The 18,998-nt window shown below is 51.7% G+C and overlaps 1 protein-coding gene across 1 annotated transcript; it reads left to right on the top strand.

The window, feature by feature from the left end:
• The first annotated feature begins 1,370 nt into the window (after positions 1–1,370).
• KCNS1 (potassium voltage-gated channel modifier subfamily S member 1) lies at positions 1,371–8,496 on the top strand. The gene is made up of 4 exons (XM_045444472.1): positions 1,371–1,758; positions 2,667–2,726; positions 4,038–5,066; positions 7,606–8,496. Exons 3-4 carry the CDS (start codon positions 4,041–4,043, stop codon positions 8,074–8,076), a joined length of 1,497 nt encoding a protein of 498 aa, XP_045300428.1. The 5' UTR covers positions 1,371–1,758; positions 2,667–2,726; positions 4,038–4,040; the 3' UTR covers positions 8,077–8,496.
• Positions 8,497–18,998: the final 10,502 nt, after the last annotated feature.

Genomic DNA, 18,998 nt, shown 5'->3' on the forward strand with positions numbered 1-18,998 from the left:
TGCTCAACCAACTGAGCCACCCAGGCGCCCCTTGCTATCAGAAAAATTTAAGTCACATATGTGGCTCACAGACTATTCAGTGGACAGTTCTGTTCTAGAGGTCCCGGAAGTTAGCCATATGACCTTAGGAGTGAGTCACCTCACTCTCAAAGCCTTGCATTTCTCTTTCATTAAATTTTTTAAAGATTTTTTTAATGTTTATTTATTTTTGAGAGAGAGACACACACACACAGAGTGAGAGCAGGGGAGGGACAGAGAGAAAGAGAGACAGAGAATCCAAAGCAGGCTCCAGGCTCTGTGCTGTTAGCACAGAGCCTGACACTGGGCTCAAACTCACAAACCGCAAGATCATGACCTGAGCCCAAGTCGAACACTTAACCAACTGAGCCACCCAGGTGCCCCTATTTTTTATTAAATATTTTTTAATGTTTATTTATTTTCGTGAGAGAGATAGAGTGTGAGCAGGGGAGGGACAGAGAGAGAGGGAGACACAAAATCCCAAGCAGGGTCCAGGCTCTGAGCTGTCAGCACAGAGCCCGATGCAGGGTTCAAACTCATGAACCGTGAGATCACGACCTGAGCCAAAGTTGGACATTTAACTGACTAAGCCACCCAGGTGTCCTAAAGTCTTCCATTTCTTATCTTTGAATAATAATAGCACCTATCCATTTTGCAGCATAAATGAGATGAGGCCTGTAGGACCCGAGGCACAAGGCAAGGTCTTAAAAAATGCTGGTTATTATGATTATCAATAATAACAATTAGTATATGTGAAATAGAAATCCTTTCTTGAACCCAGATCCTAGTCTCCAGCACCCTCTCTCCGTCCAGACACACAGTAGGCACTTGATGAATGCTTGTGGATTATATAATCTTTCTTTTTAAAAAGATTTTATTTTTAAGTAACCTCTACACCCAACACGGGGCTCGAACTTGCGACCCGAGATCAAGTCTCACACACTCCATGGACTGAGCCAGCCAGGCACTCTGGATGACATAACCTTGACAAAGCTCTGACACAGTTCTCCTTTACCCTATCAACCCACTTGGAAGGTGGAAATCAGGGACCCATAGCTAGGGGGGAGACAGAACTTCTGGGGGACAAAATGATCTGTTTCAAGCTTCACAGCCCCAAGGGGCTCTTGGGGAATAAGACCACCTTCTCTAACTCCCTAAGGCAGAGCCCCACCTGCAGTCCTGGAAGACATGAGACACAAGACCAAGCTAGGTGACCTGCGCAGGTGATCTGTCCTCGTCCAAGTCTGTGTCAGGAAGGACTTGGATAAGTCACCTGAAGCAGAGTGCCTTACACATGTCAAGGGCGCAATTAAGGAAGGGATTATTACTGCTGTTGTTGTTCCTTTGTAGGCAAAACCCAGGCTGAAATCCCTCCCTAGTGGCACCTCAGTCTCCTAAATGACCCCTCCTCCCCTGGCCCCTGACTGGGGGGAGGGGGATGTCCTGGCTGTTGGGCCCAGTCTCCAGCCACCATCTCCACCCAATCGAGTCAGGAATAGAAACCACCGCCTCCGACAGCCCGCGGTCTCCCTCCCTCCCTCCCCCCGGCAGCGATCGATGTGGCCTCCCCCGCGGGGGACAGAGGAAGACAGGGAAGGAGGGGCGGCGGGGCCTCCGGCAGCAGCGAGGTTCGGCGGCGCCGCTGGGACAGAGACGATCCCGGCCTGGCCAGCGGCTCCCCAGCCACGGAGCCCTCGGGGACTGAAGCACTTGGTGGGCGCCCTGGAGGGGCCTTGACAGGTAAGGGACCTCCCCTGGGGAGGGGCGTGGCCCGGGACGGGGCGGGGGCTGCACAGTGGGAGGCGAGGGTGGGGGCACTGCCCTTTCCGCTCCAGAGTCCCCTCCTTGAGACCCTCCCCCTCGCCTGGAGGGAGCGCTGTGGGGTGGCGGTGACCTGGGGTCGGTCCTGTTGGTTCATCTGTAAAATGGGATTAGAAAACCTCCCTAGCAGGGTCGGTGTAGGCATTGAACCGAGTGAAGCTGTATATAGAGCCCTGCGAAGTGACCAGCACATAGTAGGTGCTCAAAATAAGTTTGTGGAGAGAGACTTCAATGGAAAAGCCTAGTTTCCAACCTTAACTGTGTGCCATGGACTAGCTGGGTGATGTTGAGCAAGTCATTTAATCTTTCTTACTGATATTCAGATTCTTGTTAGGGAAGGTTTGTTGAATTCATGATCTCATAATCATAGAGCAGGAAGGTGAGTTCCAGAAAGAGAAAGGGATTTGCCCACTGTTATGTAGCTATAATGGGTGATGCAGCTGGGTTAGAAGCTTCATCTTTTGACCCCAGGTGCAATGGAGGAGGTGGGAGTGGAACTGCGTCCGCGTCCCAGGTATTTACTGTGCACAGATTATGAACCAAGGGCCGTGCTGCCCATAAACATCTTGCCATAGTTAACCCTCACAACCTCTCAAGGGAAGTGTGATGTCCTCCAGTTTACACATGGGGAAACTGAAGCTCAGAAAGGAGCCCCTCGAGGTCAACAGTCAGCAAATGGCAGACTCAGAATTTGAACCTAGCTCTGACCAGAAGAAATTGCAAATGATTAACATTTATTGAGCACCAACTGTGTTCCAGGGGCTTTGCACATGCATTCACGGTAAGCTTTCACCCTAAGTGCTATTGCTACTTTCCCTGTTCTATAGATAAGAGACCCAAAGCCCAGAGCAGGAGGAGACTGGCCTGAGGACGCAGAAGTGACGGAGGTAAGGACACCACCTTGATCCCGACCAGCTTAACACCAAGCCCAGGGTGAGTGAAGGGCACCCCACCTGGCTCCCTGCCAGGCACCAGGCCAGCCGCTCGATGGTGTACATTCCATCCTGGGAAGCGGGCATTGCTGATGGGATGGGGCAGATGGGATTACTGAGGATCAGGAGGTGAGTCACTAGCCATCAGTCCCAGTAGAGTTCGGAGACGTGGGCAGTGGAAGGACCCAACATCTTCTGGGGTCAACTAAGGCGAAGCACTTTCCCCATAAGCTACTTTAGTCCTCCAGCCTGCCTTGGGTAGGTGCTGTTGTCTGCATTTGGCATTGTGTAGGAAACTGAGACCTGGAGAAAAGCATCTTCCTCAAGGCCCTGGGGGGCATCAGGGATGGAGATAAACCCAGGTTTGGCTGACTCTGGGAGACAGTGAAACAGGTGGATAATTTACTGAGCCCCCTCTGGGAGCCAGGCCTGATAAAGACAATAGTTCAATTAATCTTTTTAACCACACTTGGAGGTGGATCTTTTTATCTCCACTTGACCGAAGCTCAGGGAGGTGACAGGACTTGTCTCTGGTCACAGAAGACAGCGTTCCATCTGACTGACTCCAGAGATGCTTCAAATGGTCTAAGCCAACGGCTCTCAAATTTGACCATGGATCAGAGTCACCCTCCACGCTTATTAAAACCCCAACTGCTGGACTCCATCCCCACAGTTTCTGATTCAGTAAGTCTAGAGCAGGCTGAGAATTTGCATCGTTGACAAATTCCCAGGTGGCACCGATGCTGCAAGTGCAGGGGACACACTTTGAGAACTACTGATCTCTTGGTCTAAACTGATTCTCCCAACACCCCCCCCCCCAGGGGTGGTCAGTATTACTATCCCCATTTTGCAGAGGAAGAAACTGAAGTTCAGAGTGCTCATGTGTCCAAGATCCCACATTAAGCCCCTGGCATATGAAAATCCAAGTTTGGAAAAGGGAGACATCCTATCTGAGCACACCCTGGGGTGCCAGGACATCCTGACATTCAGTCACTTTCATAACCCCCCAAGATAGATCCCAGCATTTGTTCCGTGCCATTGAAATGGGGGGGGGGGGCGGGGCAGGCTCAATGATTTGGCCAAAGACCCTGAGTCGGGGGAGTGAGGGGCATTCAAACCCTAGTCTGAGATCAGAGGGCACTTACCTCCCCAGCGCCGTCTGCACACCAGAGCTGGTGGAGGGGGCAGGAGGGTTAAACCCGGCCTTCTGGAAGGCAGGCCCGGGGACAACCTCCGCTCCGCATCCCGCCCTCCCCGTGTCCACAGGCCATGGTGAGCGAGTCCCCGGGGCCCGGCGCCCGCGTGCCCTGGCGGCGGAGCGACGAGGCGCTGCGCGTGAACGTGGGCGGCGTGAGGCGGCGGCTGAGCGCACGCGCGCTGGCCCGCTTCCCGGGCACGCGGCTGGGCCGCCTGCAGGCCGCGGCGTCCGAGGAGCAGGCGCGGCGCCTGTGCGACGACTACGACGCGGCGGCGCGCGAGTTCTACTTCGACCGGCACCCGGGCTTCTTCCTGGGCCTGCTGCACTTCTACCGCACCGGCCGCCTGCACGTGCTCGACGAGCTGTGCGTCTTCGCCTTCGGCCAGGAGGCCGACTACTGGGGCCTGGGCGAGAGCGCGCTGGCCTCCTGCTGCCGCGCGCGCTACCTGGAGCGGCGCGTGGCGCGGCCGCGCGACTGGGACGAGGACAGCGACACGCCGAGCAGCGTGGACCCGTGCCCCGACGAGATCTCCGACGTGCAGCGCGAGCTGGCGCGCTACGGGGCCGCGCGCTGCGGCCGCCTGCGCCGCCGCCTCTGGCTCACCATGGAGAACCCCGGCTACTCGCTGCCCAGCAAGCTCTTCAGCTGCGTCTCCATCGGCGTGGTGCTGGCCTCCATCGCCGCCATGTGCATCCACAGCCTGCCCGAGTACCAGGCCCGCGAGGCGGCGGCCGCCGTGGCCGCGGTGGCCGCGGGTCGCGGCACGGAAGGCATGCGCGACGACCCGGTGCTGCGGCACCTCGAGTACTTCTGCATCGCCTGGTTCAGCTTCGAGGTGTCGTCGCGCCTCCTGCTGGCGCCCAGCACGCGCAACTTCTTCTGCCACCCCCTCAACCTCATCGACATCGTGTCGGTGCTGCCCTTCTACCTCACGCTGCTGGCCGGCGTGGCGCTCGGCGACCGGGGCGGCGCGGGCGGCGAGGACCTCGGTGACCTGGGCAAGGTGGTGCAGGTGTTCCGCCTCATGCGCATCTTCCGCGTGCTCAAGCTGGCGCGCCACTCCACAGGGCTGCGCTCGCTGGGCGCCACGCTCAAGGTATGGCCTCTGGGGCCCCGCGAGGAGGGGGGGGGGGAGGGGGGAGGGGGGGAGGGGGGGTGTGCAGGTGGGTGTGACCAGAGGACAGGTTAGCAGGTGAACTTACAAACGCGTGGTGTCCAGGTACACAGTGATCCAAGGCGACATTCTGTTCCTGTGCCAGGCACAGGGCTGGACACCAGGTGTACACGTCACATCTTTTCTGATGTTCCCAGCAGCCCTGGGAGGGCTCTTTCCCAGGGGTGAAAACTGAACACCGAGGTTTGCTTTTCTTAAAGAAAAGAAAAGAAAAGAAAAGAAGAAAAAGCAGGGGTGGGGCGCCTGGGTGGCTCAGCCTGTTAAGCATTCAACTTTGGCCCAGGTCATGATCTCAGGGTTAGTGAGTTCGAGCCCCATGTCAGGATCTGTGCTGACATCTCAGAGCCCGCAGCCTGCTTCAGACTCTGTCTCCCTCTCTCTCTGCCCCTCCCCTCACTCGCACTCTGTCTCTCTCAAAAATAAACATTAACATTTTTTTTAATTAAAAAAATAAGACAAAGGTCACTTTTGGTCTGTCAAATATCAGATAATAAATAAGTGCAGAAATTTGCAAAGCAGAATGCTAAATGCCTTCTCCACTGAGCCTTTCCTCTGGCATTATCAGGGGGCACAGATATTGTAGGTCACCCTTGATGGGCCAAATCTAGCAGCAGCCCCAGAGCTAACACTTACTGAGCGTTAATTCTGTGCCAGTTTTACATCCATTATCGACGTTCTCAGGACAACTTCCTCAGGAAGATGCGGTTATTTATTCCCTTCCCGTAGATGAACAACCTGAGGTTGGAAGGTTGGCTTTTTAAAGCCTGGTTGCAATTTACTGAGCACCCTCCTTCTGCCGGGCCTTGCACTGGGGTGAATCACTGCCCTGGCAAGCTTAACCTTGAAGGGGTGAACTTAGCCTGGTGTGGAGAAGGAGGAAATGTGAACGGCTTAGAAAGAGGCCTGGAGAGAGAACAGGATGAACGCTGGGGTGGGTGTGGGGGGGACATGGAGGGAGGGGTGTCAGTTGATGAGGTTGATGAGGTGAGAGGGACAGGGTACTGAAGGGCCATGGACTCTTGGACCAGGATTTTGAACTTTATCCCGAGTATTAGGGGATGGAGCCTGTGAGGGGTTCAAGCTGGGGCAAGTATTACTGTCACTACTTTGCAGATGTGGAAACTGAGGCTCCAGGAGGGGACAGGACTTGTCAGAGGTTCCTCAGTGAGTAAGTTGCAGAGCCCAGAGAAGAACCCAGCTGTGCCTAACGCCATGACCTCCTGCTCTTTCTCCTAAAGCTCCGTGCAACCCTCCTGAGGATCCCTAGAAAACCCCTTCTACTCATGGCTTCCTAAAGCCCTTTTCATGCCCTGGAGGCAAGACAGCCAGGAAGCTGGGTACAGGCAGGGTGACGTGAGCAGAATGCTGGGGCATCGGGCATGTATGTGGGATTCAGTATCTGTCCAGGGAAGACCCCTTTGCCCCAGAACTCTGCCTTGTCTCCAGCCATGCAGGGATCCAGGGCCTGATATCACCAGTATTTTCTGCAAGGAGGGAAAAGGATATTGATGGAGGCTGCCAAATTTCCAAGACACGGGTGTAAGTCTCCAGATGATAGCCTTGCTACTCAAAGCAAGGCCCTTGGCCAGCAGCAGCTTTCTCGTTACCTGGAAACTTGCTTAGAAATGCAGAATTTCCAGCCCTACCCCAGACCCGCTCAATTGAGTTCTGCCTTTTTAACAAGATCCCAACATGATTCCTCCACACGTTACAGTTTGGGACTAGGGGACTACAGTTCTAGGCTAGGAGTCTCAGCCTCAGCACTATTGATATTTGGAGGGAGATAATTCTTGGTTGTGTGTGTTGGGGGCGGGGGGATGGCTATCCTGGCATCGTAGGATGTTTACCGGCATATCCGGCCTCTATCCAGTAGATGCCACTAGCACACCTGTCCCAGTTGCGACAAGTAAAAATGTTTAAGGACTTTGCCATATGTCCCCTAGGGCAGATTGCCCTATTTGCGAACCACTGCTTGGCCTCCGGGGTAGGCAGGTGCATTCAGGAACGTGTATCCTGTCGGCTTTCTCGAGGGGCAGAGTGTATTTTTGTACTTGTCAGAAATGAGATAGACCAGTCAAAAGTACATGAAACCAACGCTTTGCATTGTGGAATACAAACTGTGGTCCCCCCCTTGGTTCTGCAACTGTGGAAGAGTCACAAGCTTCTTATTCACTGGCTGGTGCCGCCAGTGCCCCCTGCATTAGAAGAAACCACTATGGCTTAGTGGGCGCCCTGGACAACAGAAGTTAGGCCTGTGTTTGCTCCCAGGGAGCTGGCTGCCTCTTGTAGATGAAAGATCTTAGTTTGGAGTCAAGGGACCTGGGTCTTGGCACCAGCTCTACTTTGCTCTGTGACTTTGGACCTGCCCCTTCTACTCTCTGGGCCTCAGTTTCCTCATATGCTCCATACCAGGTCTGTGAGCCCACCTGGCTCTGACTTGGCTTCCTGCATTCTCTTCCAGCACAGCTACCGCGAGGTGGGCATTTTACTGCTGTATCTGGCCGTGGGCGTGTCCGTGTTCTCCGGTGTGGCCTACACAGCCGAGAAGGAGGAGGACGTGGGCTTTGACACCATTCCCGCCTGCTGGTGGTGGGGCACGGTGAGCATGACCACTGTGGGCTATGGGGATGTGGTGCCCGTGACGGTGGCTGGCAAGCTGGCAGCCTCAGGCTGCATCCTCGGGGGCATCCTGGTGGTGGCGCTCCCCATCACCATCATCTTCAATAAGTTCTCTCACTTCTACCGGCGCCAGAAGGCTCTGGAGGCTGCTGTGCGCAACAGCGACCCCCGGGGGTTTGAGGATTTGCTGAGCAGTGTGGATGGGGTGTCGGAGGCATCTCTGGAGACCTCCCGTGAGACCTCCCAGGAGGGAAGGTCTGCAGACCTGGAGGCGCAGGCCCCGAGTGCACCTCCAGACTCTCAGGTTTATTAAAGTCAGGGCTCAGTGTCCTCCTTCCCACACCCCTACAGTCAGCTGAAGCAGCAGAGATCCTTCCCTGCTTACATGGTTCATGGTGGCCTCACTTCTCAGGATCACTCCCCCAGCCCTGAGAAATGGGGACTGGGTCCCTTCCTCTAAAGGCCCAGGTTAGGATGGTGTCACCCTAGGTTCTGTGAGCCTGGAGAACAGCCCAGAGACTTTCGTAAACGAACCTCCAAGCTGCTGTGAAGCAGGCATGTGCTACAGAGAAAATCAAAAGGATGCTAACGGGTCATGAACACTCCCTGCCTGTCAGCCCTATCACACTCAGCCCTGTGTTGGAGGATGAGAATTGGCCCCATTTCGCAGATGAGGAAACTCAGGCTCAGAGAGGTGCAATGACTCACCCAAATGTCTCCCAGTTAGAAGTCGTGGAGCCAATGGGGCGCCTGGGTGGCGCAGTCGGTTAAGCGTCCAACTTCAGCCAGGTCACGATCTCGCGGTCCGTGAGTTCGAGCCCCGCGTCGGGCTCTGGGCTGATGGCTCAGAGCCTGGAGCCTGTTTCCGATTCTGTGTCTCCCTCTCTCTCTGCCCCTCCCCCGTTCATGCTCTGTCTCACTCTGTCCCAAAAATAAATAAACGTTGGAAAAAAAAAAAAAAAAAAAAAAGAAGTCGTGGAGCCAAGTTGGGAATCCAGACTCTTTGGTCGACCAAGCCAGTGTTCGTTCCATGCTGTCTTTCTTCTGCCCTCCTAAAGTTTGCATGTGGTTTTAGGGGGTTCATGAATCCTGAGAAGATCCTCTATCAGGGCTAGGGAAAGGCCCAGACAGAGGATTCAGATGTAGGAGCGCTGGACCTCAGCTGTGGTCCTTTTCCATGAGATTCTTTTTTTTTTTTTTTTTAATGTTTATTTATTTTCAAGACAATGTGAGACACAGAATACAAGCAGGGGAGGGGCAGACAGAAGGAGACACAGAATCTGAAGCGGGCTCCAGGCTCTGAGCTGTCAGCCCAGAGCCCGACGCGGGGCTTGAACTCACGAACCGCGAGCTCATGACCTGAGCTGAAGTTGGACGCTCAACCGACTGAGCCACTCAGGCACCCTCTTTCCCATGAGATTCTAATGGCAGTCGGCTCTAGGTGAGGTTTGGGAGGAAGGAAGAAGACCTGCCTTCCTAGCTACTGTGTGAGCTTTGCTGAGCAATAGTCTTGCAGCTTCCCGCCAGGGCTGGCTTGAGATACAGACCCTAGAGGGGCCCCTGCCTGTGGCCTGAGGTCTAGACCCAGCTCTGCTAGGACACAGTGTGGGAGGTGGACGCCCCATCTCCAGGTCCCAGCCCACCTGTCACAAGGTCACAGTCTGTTCCCCGGAGGGAGATGAAAGCCAGATTCAGCAGGGAGTCACCGATTTAAAGCCAGCTCAGCTCTGAGAGGTTGGTGGCAAGAAGCTGCTATGCATGGACACCTGTGACCCCCCCTGCTGTCCCCAGTCTGACTGTGGCAGTTCCCTTCTTTGCGCCACATAGGCCTCCAACCCTTCCTTGAGTTACCGTCCAGGCAGACGCTTGAGACCTCTGCTCCTTTTGACCAGCTCCAGCCCTTCATCCTTGCCGAGGACTTACCCTTCTACTCACCTGCTGAATCCTGCCTACTTACTGAGACGTTGGGAGGGAAGGACTCCCGTAGCCCCATTTACATACTGTTTCTAGAACACTCATCACTGTACTGTCCTTGGCTGGCCACGGCTCTGTGCGCCGCCACCCCCCACATGATGCTCTTCAACACAGAAGACGTGTGGTGGAACCCAGGCTTGGTGGGGAGTAGGTGCCTAGTGAGTACCTAATGAATACCTACTGATGGATCAGCCAGTTCGAACAGCACACTGTGTGTCAGGCGCCGGGAAGGAAGAGGAAATGACCAGAGAGGCCTTGCCCTTGAAAGGGTATGGACAGGACCGAACAGCATGTCCTTTGGTCCTGCCCCTGGTTCCTCCTTACTTTACGAGGCTTTTACGGCCATTTCTCTGTAGATTCTTCACTCACACATTCAACAAATATCATTGGAAGACTCACAAGCCGGGGCTTCATGTGTGGCCTGCAGAGGCGTTTTATTTAGCTGAACAGTACTTTCAGTATATTTTTTTCATTCAAATGCCTTTGGGTGAGGCATGTACTTTCCAGTTCCCCATAGCATCTCCCCCGAAACACACACACACACACACACACACACACACACACACACACACTACTGTGGTAGTCCCGCTGCTTCTCAGATTTACTTGCCACACCTGTCCTCTGATTCATTGACTGCTAGGTTCAAGAGATATAACAGGGAACCAAATATATATATATATTCAAGAAGCTTACAGACTAGTGAGGGAGATGGATTTTAATCCAGTAATCACAGAGATGTATAACAGTGAGCTGTATCCTGAGTCCAGGAACTCCAGACACACATGTAGCAGGGACCGTTAACGGGGGTCAGAGAAGACTTTCTTGAGGGTGACCATACAGATGAATCGTTAATTAGGCAGCGGGGGTTCCGGGAAGCATTTCCAAGCACAGGGCACAGCCACGGGCAGGCCTTGGGTATGACGTGGTAGGCCCCCGCGTACGGTTGGAACCCGAGTCTCCAGCCTGAGCAGAGACTGGAGCAGCGCCTGACCCCCCGCGTCCATACCAGCCCTCCTGCAGGCTCACCCCCGTATGCACCGCCCTTCCTGAACCACTGAACGTGTCAAAGAGCCAGGTAGCTTCCAGACTTTCTCATCCCACAGACAAGTCCCTAAAGCCGGTATGGAGAAAGCTCCGGGGTGAACTGACCAGCCTGCGTCCCTCCCCAGGTGTGTGTCATCCTGGCAGAAAAGCAACAACTCACTGTCACTCCCACTCCTGTGTGTCTGTGAAAACTATTATGCAAATAAAGAGGCGGGGCGCAGGGACCTGTTTCTGCCTGTACTGGAGCTGGCTGCCCGGGCGTGTGTGCTGAGTGAATGGGGAGGGTGGGGAGGCGCATGGAGTGACTCCTTCCATGTCCTCTGGTTCCAGTCTTGAGTTTGGCACAGGATGCAAGGGACAGGAATCCGGTGGGAACTAACTTGGTCAAAAAAAGTAACTCATTATAAATAAGTGATGAGTAACCATCACAATTATAGTCCTTTGGTTACAAGCAACAGAAACGGACTCTCTTAAGGAAAAAAAAAAAAATTATTGGAAGGTGTATCCCTTTCCTGTTGATGGCGTAAAACAATAGAAATTTGTTCTCTGACAGTCGGGAGGCCAGAAATCTAAAATCAAGGTGTCAGCAGGGCCGCGCTCTGGGCTCCAGGGGCGAATCTTCTTACCTCTTCCAGCTTCAAGTGGCTGCCAGTGTTCTAGGCTTGTGGCTGCATCCCTCCATTCTCTGCCTCTGCCCTGATGTCACCTTTTCCTCCTGCGTGTGTGGGAGTCTCCCAGTGCTCCTCTCATAAGGACTTGTGTGATGGCATGTAGGCCCCCCCACCCGAGCTAATCTAAGATGATTTCAAGACCCTTAGCCTAATCACATCTGCAGAAAGACCCTTTTCCCAAATAAGGTAACATTTACAGGTTCCAGAGAATAGGACTTGGACGTATCTTCAGAACCACCATTCTGCGCACTACAGAAGGGTACCAGTGATGCTCACCCATCAAAGGAAAAGCTGGCTGGCCAGGCCTCAGGACACGCAGGAATGAGGGGAACTCTGGGGACCTCAGTGGTGGGACCCATGAGCCTTCTGCCTACGGCACCGCCAGCTAAATGCTCAGCCTTCAGTGGCCTTCCTCCCCTGTGTCATTCCGCGCCCAGTTCCGATCCCAGCCTGCCTTGAGTCCCACGCCTCTCCCTTGGTGGAAGGGGGCAGGGCACCTGGGCCACGTGGGATGGAAGAAAGGTAGTTACCCAAAAGAAAAGGCCATGTGACGTCACCAAAATAAAGGGGAGGGATGTTAGGCAAAAAGAGCAGGTTGTCCACAACCCTTGGCTGCCCATCACATTATATGCTCACATCTTCTCTCCATAAGCACAGTCTAAAAAAATGTTTGTAACATAAGGAAACTATCTTGTATATAACGGAAAACACACTTGGTGTGTTTGGGCCCTATTAATGTGATTTAATCAGTGTAGTGGATCAGTTTGATGTCTTGTGGAATAGGACAAAGTCAGAGATCTAATCAAATCTTTCCAGTGCAGAACTGGTGAACCAAAGTATCCCTGAGTCAAACAGTAGAGGAAAACTGTTCTCTCTTCCAACTATTAGCAAAAGGCTTCCAGTGGTTTGTGTTTCTTGGAATAGAAAATGAAACCAATAGATGCATATTAGCTCCAGAGATTGTAAGGAATACATATCTAACACAGCAGTTAAAATTGGAGTTGTCACTTCATTAAAATCATCCACGGCCATTTTCCAAGATCCATCTAATTTTACACCAGCCAAACAGGGGAAACTAATGGTGTTTTGATGGGAGTCATCACCCTGCAGGGTCTTTATTGGAGGTACTAATCTCTGCAGCCTCCCCCAAGATGCGGTACCACTCTGAGTTTTCCATTTCAAAATAGTCGTTCAATTGGATTCTATTGGCCTTTTATATTATAATGGCCTCCCTGGGTCAGGGAGCCAACGTGAGGATCTTTTCCAGCTGTCACTCAGAAACTGGAGATCTAGCCCTCCAGTGACATGGACAAGGGCCAAAATCTGACTTTTCACATGATGGGTGGACCTACAGTGGTACTCTCAGACCCAGGAAATTGGCATTGATTCAAAGTCTTCGTCCAATGACTCCTGAAAGGTTTATTTTCCTTTCTTCTCCCAGTTCCCCCGGTGAATGACCACAGGCGTTTTTGGAGAAAGCAAGACAAATGTTGCCATTACACTCGTGTGGTAGTATAGTGGACATGCTTCCCAAGGGCAAGTAGCATATCCTTTATTCAAGGGGCTTTAGATCAATAAATGAACTCAAGCCTAGGTGTTAGGTGATGGTTGCAGTGATGTAAGTTAGGACTTTTTTTTTTTTTTGCCAGGACTAGGTTTTGTTTTGCTTTGCTTTGTTTTGCTTTGTTTCTTATGTTTTATTCATTACTCAAATCAAGTAAGACTGGTGGTCACCTTTACCTCTTCAGGGCCCTCTAGCAGAGATCCTGCCTCATTCAGAACCTGCTGAAAATTATGACGACCATTTCACTTCATTTCTGAGGCACTTAAATGCCACCCCCTGGCCTCCCACACCTCTCCATTCTCCCTCCCGTCTGAGGTCAGTGAACCCATTTCACTGCAGTTGCAGCCCCACCACCAAGCTCTCCTGATGTAGACTTTCCTCAAAGCAAAGGTGAACCTATGGGTTCAGTGAAGGCCATAGAGATATTAATGGGAAGGAGGCACAAAATAAATCCAGTCTTCAGAACCTTTTGAATCCTTTCCTCTACGTGATGCCCAGGGGTTTCGGGCCTTTACATTGCATTTCATGTGGGCCAGCATTCGGTCCAAGTTTGCTTTAGCCAACCCATCAATGGTCAGAACGCAGCCAGCTCTTGGAGCTAGCATAGAGAATGCCGGATCCCTGACCCGTGCATCCCTACCAAGGAGATCAGCCTGGCCCAACATTACATTTCCCCTTCCCTCATCAAGCACCACAAAAATCCATTCTCACAAATATTGCCCAGATTTCCACTGGTATCAGTGAACAGATTTTTGCAGTTCTGTATGGGTCCAAGATTCTTTCCTACTCAGTCTGTTTTTCACACTCCAGGCCAAAACTCATCCCCACCATCCCGGGAGCTTGGGAGCTTTCTCCACAAGGAAGGTGGGGACTGCTTCCACCCAGTGTTTGAGATCGCCTTGGATTTCTCCCACATTCTCTTGCGTGGCTGTTCTGCTGGTCATAAGCCACACATAAAAGTGTAGCCGGCCTGTCAAATCAGCAACCGGCATAATCAGTTACCAACTTTGATTTTTGGAGATCTCAGCCCTATCGCAGGTCATGAAGTTCTTTTCACCGTGGTCATAGAACATTTCTATGTTCCCAAATTATATTTCGGCTTGCTTTGTTGACTTTCTGTTTACATTATTCTATGCAGTTAGAAACAAAACATTCTATCCCATAGCCTGGGCATTTCTCATCTCAAAATTGAACTGTGACAGAAGCTATCCTTTCTCTGAGAGCCACATTCTCGGTGGTCAAATGATACCAAGTAGTACAGGAAACAACGCTTTCCTGCTGTATATACCGTGGATTGCTCTTCAGGACCAGAGCACCAGCAGCAACTTCCCACTGTTTTGCCCCAGGAAAGCCCAGCTGTTTTTAATACCCCACACTTCCTGGAGGACATGTGGACTATGACTCCATTCTTCTTTCAATTTTTGTCAAGAGACTTGGGCTGCAAACAAGTTAATCCAACTCTGGGCAACTTAAGCAAAAAATGGGTGCATTGGATAGATACCAGTTGGAATCAAAGTAAAATTAAACAACCAGGCTTTGGGGGGGCGCCTGGGTGGCTCAGTCGGTTAAGCATCGGACTTCAGCTCAGGTCATGATCTTGCGGTTCATGAGTTCGAGCCTCACGTCGGGCTCTGTGCTGATAGCTGAGCCTGGAGCCTGCTTCGGATTCTGTGTCTCCCTCTCTCTCTGCCCCTCCCCTGGTCGTGCTCTGTCTCTTTCTCTCTCTCTCTTAAAAAATGAATAAACATTAAAAAAAAAAAAAAACCCAACCAGGCTTTGAGAAAAAGATAGGAATGAGGGCAATATGGGGATGGAGGTACTTAGAGCCCATGAATCCCCTTTTTCGGGTGTTGCCATTAAAATGCTTGGGTGACAGCACTCTGCTCTAGCTAAAACTTCCCGGAGAACTGGGTCTCCCTGGACTAGTTTGGGTCACATGCCCACCCCACGGCTGAGGGAATGGAGGAACTCCCAGTGACAGTCTCCCCAGGACACAGATGGTGGAGGCGTAGTTTCCTGAAGAAAACGTGGGGTGCTTTCATTAAAAACGAGGGAAAGGGATCCTGAGTGGGCAAAACGAACAAATATTTATTATAATACCACCGATGGGAATGGTAGATAGGTGGCTTGGCTTCAGCAACAACAGAAACCAGGAATAAGAGAGAAAGACAGACATTGAATCTGTACGACACGGCAGACAACAGGGTCACCAATATCTCTCTCAGTTCCACATCTTGTGGTGCCTCCACCAGAGAACTCTTTCCCAGTTCTAGGTTGAAAACTGTGTCAGAGGAGATGACTGGCCCAGTTCTGGATGAGGTTGCTGGGTCACTCCACTGTGGCAACGGGTTGGGTCTATGAGAACACAGCAGCCACCATGTGAACCCCTGGCTGGTGTGGGAGTCGAGCAGTTTCTAAAAGGACAGATCCCATAGTTATCCCCCTTACAGTCTTGCCCTCTTGGGCCTTAGTTTCATGTTCTGTAAAATGGAGAGATGATGTCCAGAGATGTTCAGGAGTAACCAGGGCACTGGGCCTGGAGAGTACATGGGAAAGCTCAGGTCATTTGGGGCTCTGGGATGTGATGTCTGTGGTAGTTTCTCCCTGTTTCCAATGACCTGGGGGTGCAGACTTCCCTGGTTAGTGAGACACAATGTTCCTCAAGGAGGATCCAATTTAAGATCTTCCCCCTCCCCAGCCCCATGTTATAGATCAAAAAACAGAGACCCAGGGAGGTCCAAGGTCATACCTGAGTCTCTCTGTGAGGAGAAGAGATTTTTGGCTTAAATAAGGCCAAGAGGAGTGCTCCTATTGGAGAAAGGGGATGGAAGGGAATCTGGTTGCCTCCTAAGGTACTTCTTGAGGCTCCCAAGAGTGAAGGTGACCTGTCAACTAATAAAAATAACCACTCATCACTTACCTGTGGCACTCTACAGTTTACAGCATGATTTCATGTCCCTTATCCGCTACTTCTCACAACAGCCCTATAAGGCAAAGCCAACAATGAAATAGAATAATCAGTTTTTGGACAGCTGAGGAAACTGGCCCACAGTCAGATGATCAGAAAGCAGTGCATCAGGGATTCAAGCTCAGGCCACCTAATATGGGGCTGTACTCAACTGGGCACCACAGCTCCCTGTTCTCACTCTCTTTGGCAAACTTAACTCCCTGGGTGCCATTGAAGGAAGTGGTTTTGAAGTGTGGGTCTTCATGCTCTGGACGTGGCCTTCAGGTGCTGGCTGGGATGGTCCTTGATGACTGCCAGATCTCATATTCCAGGCCAGCTAGGCCCTGTGCCTGAGTGTGGAAAGAATTCTCTGGGAAATTTAGTAAGTTGAGACACTAACCTCATAAGGCAGGAGCTTTTGAGATGAAAGCGACAGTGTCTTTCAGAATCTTGTCTGCTAGAAAAGAAGACAAGGTCATATGTAGACTGGTGATTAACCTGTTCAAATGGAGTGGGTTCAGAACCTTCAGGAAATTCATGAGCTGAAGGGGAGGAACTGCACACACCTTGCTCCCAGAGTCAGACCTGGGTTCTGACATTGGCCCTGCCACTTACCAGGTACATGACCCTGGACCGGATCTTTGATCTCCAAGAAGCATGTCTCAAGGTCGACCTCCACCCTCTGTCAGGCTGGTATCCAAAGCCCTCCCTGCTCCACCTTTTCCGGTCTTCTTGCATGGGTAAGGAAGCGTTCAGTTACAAGTGACAGAAATCCAACACCGTGGCGTAAGTTCAGGTGGATCCAGAGGTTCCACAGAGGTCATCAGGTCTCCTCCCCTGCTGCCGTCCTAGCTCTGCATTCCTGTGTTGGCTTCAGTCTTAGGGAGTTACTGGAATTACTTGAATAGGATGGGAGAACACGAGTGATACCACATGGTGAGGAGGAAAGAACATGGGCCCTGAGGCCAGATGGACTTGTACTTGAATCTCTGCTACCAACAAGCTGTGTGGTCTTGGTTGTGTTTCTTGCCTCTCTCAGCCTGTTCCTTCACTTGTCTTGATATAATGACCCCGACACCTCAGAGTGTTGATGTCAAGTTCAAGTGAGGTAACCTATGTGAAAATGCCTGGCACAATAAATGCTAGGAAGAAAATAAAAAACACATATGAAGGAAACGTAAATCCAGCCGCGCTCTGGTTTTCTTTGGGAATGGTAGAGCAACTTCGAGCAGAGGCTGCTGGGAAGGGAAGTAGTCTGCATGTGTGGAGATCACAAACCAGACGCATTCTTGTACTTGAAGCCACAGTTGGGGTCTCAGAATGAATAGCAGGGTCAAGAAGTCTGGGGTGGAATCCAGACCCGACATGGCCAAACCTTGGGCCTCAGTTGCATTGTCTGTAAGGCAGGAAGCTGGCTGAGAGTAAGCATCTCTTACATTGCACATGGTGGGGTGGTTTCCCTCTGATGCTTCAGTCTCATCAGGAATGACACCCCTTCCCATGGACCACAAGGCCCCACCTGCTCATCTTCACTCATCTCTCTGATGTCACTGCCACCTACTCTGTCCTTTGTTCACCGTTCCAGGCAGGGCGGCCATCCTTCCAACAAATCAAACTTCTGTCCTGGCCTCAGGGCCTTTGTTCTTGATGCTCCTTCAGCATGGAATGTCCACCATCCATGGGCTCTGCCTGGCTGGCTTCTTCCTGTCATTCAGGTCTCACTTCAAAAGCCATCTCTTCAGAAAACCTGCCTGGATCACTCTACGTAAAGGTGTCTCTGGGGCGCCTGGGTGGCTCAGTTGGTTGAGCGCCTGACTTCAGCTCAGGTCATGGTCTTGCAGTTTGTGAGTTCGAGCCCCGCGTTGGGCTCTGTGCTGACAGCTCAGGGCCTGGAGCCTGCTTCAGATTCTGTATCGCCCTCTCTCTCAAAAATAAATATTTTTTAAAAATTAAAAAAAAAGCTGTCTCTCTCTGCATATTCGTGCATGCACATGTGCAAACACACACACATACACACACACGCACACACATATTGCTCACAATCTCATTACTGTTTTATTTTCCTTATGGCACTTCATCCTCCTCTGAAATGATGGTTTATTTATTTACACGTGACACAGACTCGCTGTGAATATGCGTTACAATTGCACTAGTGAACTCAACTATTGCCGGCATCAGTGCCGTGGATGATGTGGTTTCTGAAATGGAGATCAGCTCTTGGGAAAGCTCCACACAAAACAAACCACAAGTGTCCCTTCATTCCACATAGTTCATTCTTGGAAAATTAACAGTGAAACCTTGCACAAAGTACTTTGTGTTTAGAGGTCAATGAGGTTTGGTTTTGAATGAGGTGTTGATAAACAAGTTTCTCACCAACAGAAATGTCCAGTGGGGTTTGATGCTGTGCAGGACTGCCCAGAATGCACTGCAGGACACCTAGCATCCCTGCCTCTGCCCATTAAATGCTGACCGGATCCTGCGGTCATGGTCACAACAAAACCATTCTGAAGCATTTCCAGAACGCTCCCTAGTGGTCAGTACCGCACACTATTAGAATCCCCTATCTAGGGGCGCCTGGGTGGCTCAGTCGGTTGGGCGGCCGACTTCGGCTCAGGTCATGATCTCGCGGTCCGTGAGTTCAAGCCCCGCGTCAGGCTCTGTGCTGACAGCTCAGAGCCTGGAGCCTGTTTCAGATTCTGTGTCTCCCTCTCTCTGACCCTCCCCCGTTCATGCTTTGTCTCTCTCTGTCTCAAAAAATAAACGTTAAAAAAAAAAAAAAAAAAAGAATCCCCTATCTATAGAAAGGGTGTAGCACTAGGGGCGCCTGGACGGCTCAGTCGGCTAAGCGGCCAACTCTTGGTTTCGGCTTAGGTCACGATCTCACAGTTCATGAGTTCGGGCTCCACGTTGGGCTCCGCACTGGCAGTACGGAGCCTGCTTGGGATTCTCCTCCTCTCCCAAGCTCTCTGCCCCTCCCCCACTTGCTCATGCGCGCATGCTCTCTCTCTCTCTCAGAATGTAAATAAACTTAAAAA

Source organism: Leopardus geoffroyi, chromosome A3, assembly GCF_018350155.1.
Source record: "Leopardus geoffroyi isolate Oge1 chromosome A3, O.geoffroyi_Oge1_pat1.0, whole genome shotgun sequence".
Lineage (NCBI taxonomy): Eukaryota > Metazoa > Chordata > Mammalia > Carnivora > Felidae > Leopardus > Leopardus geoffroyi.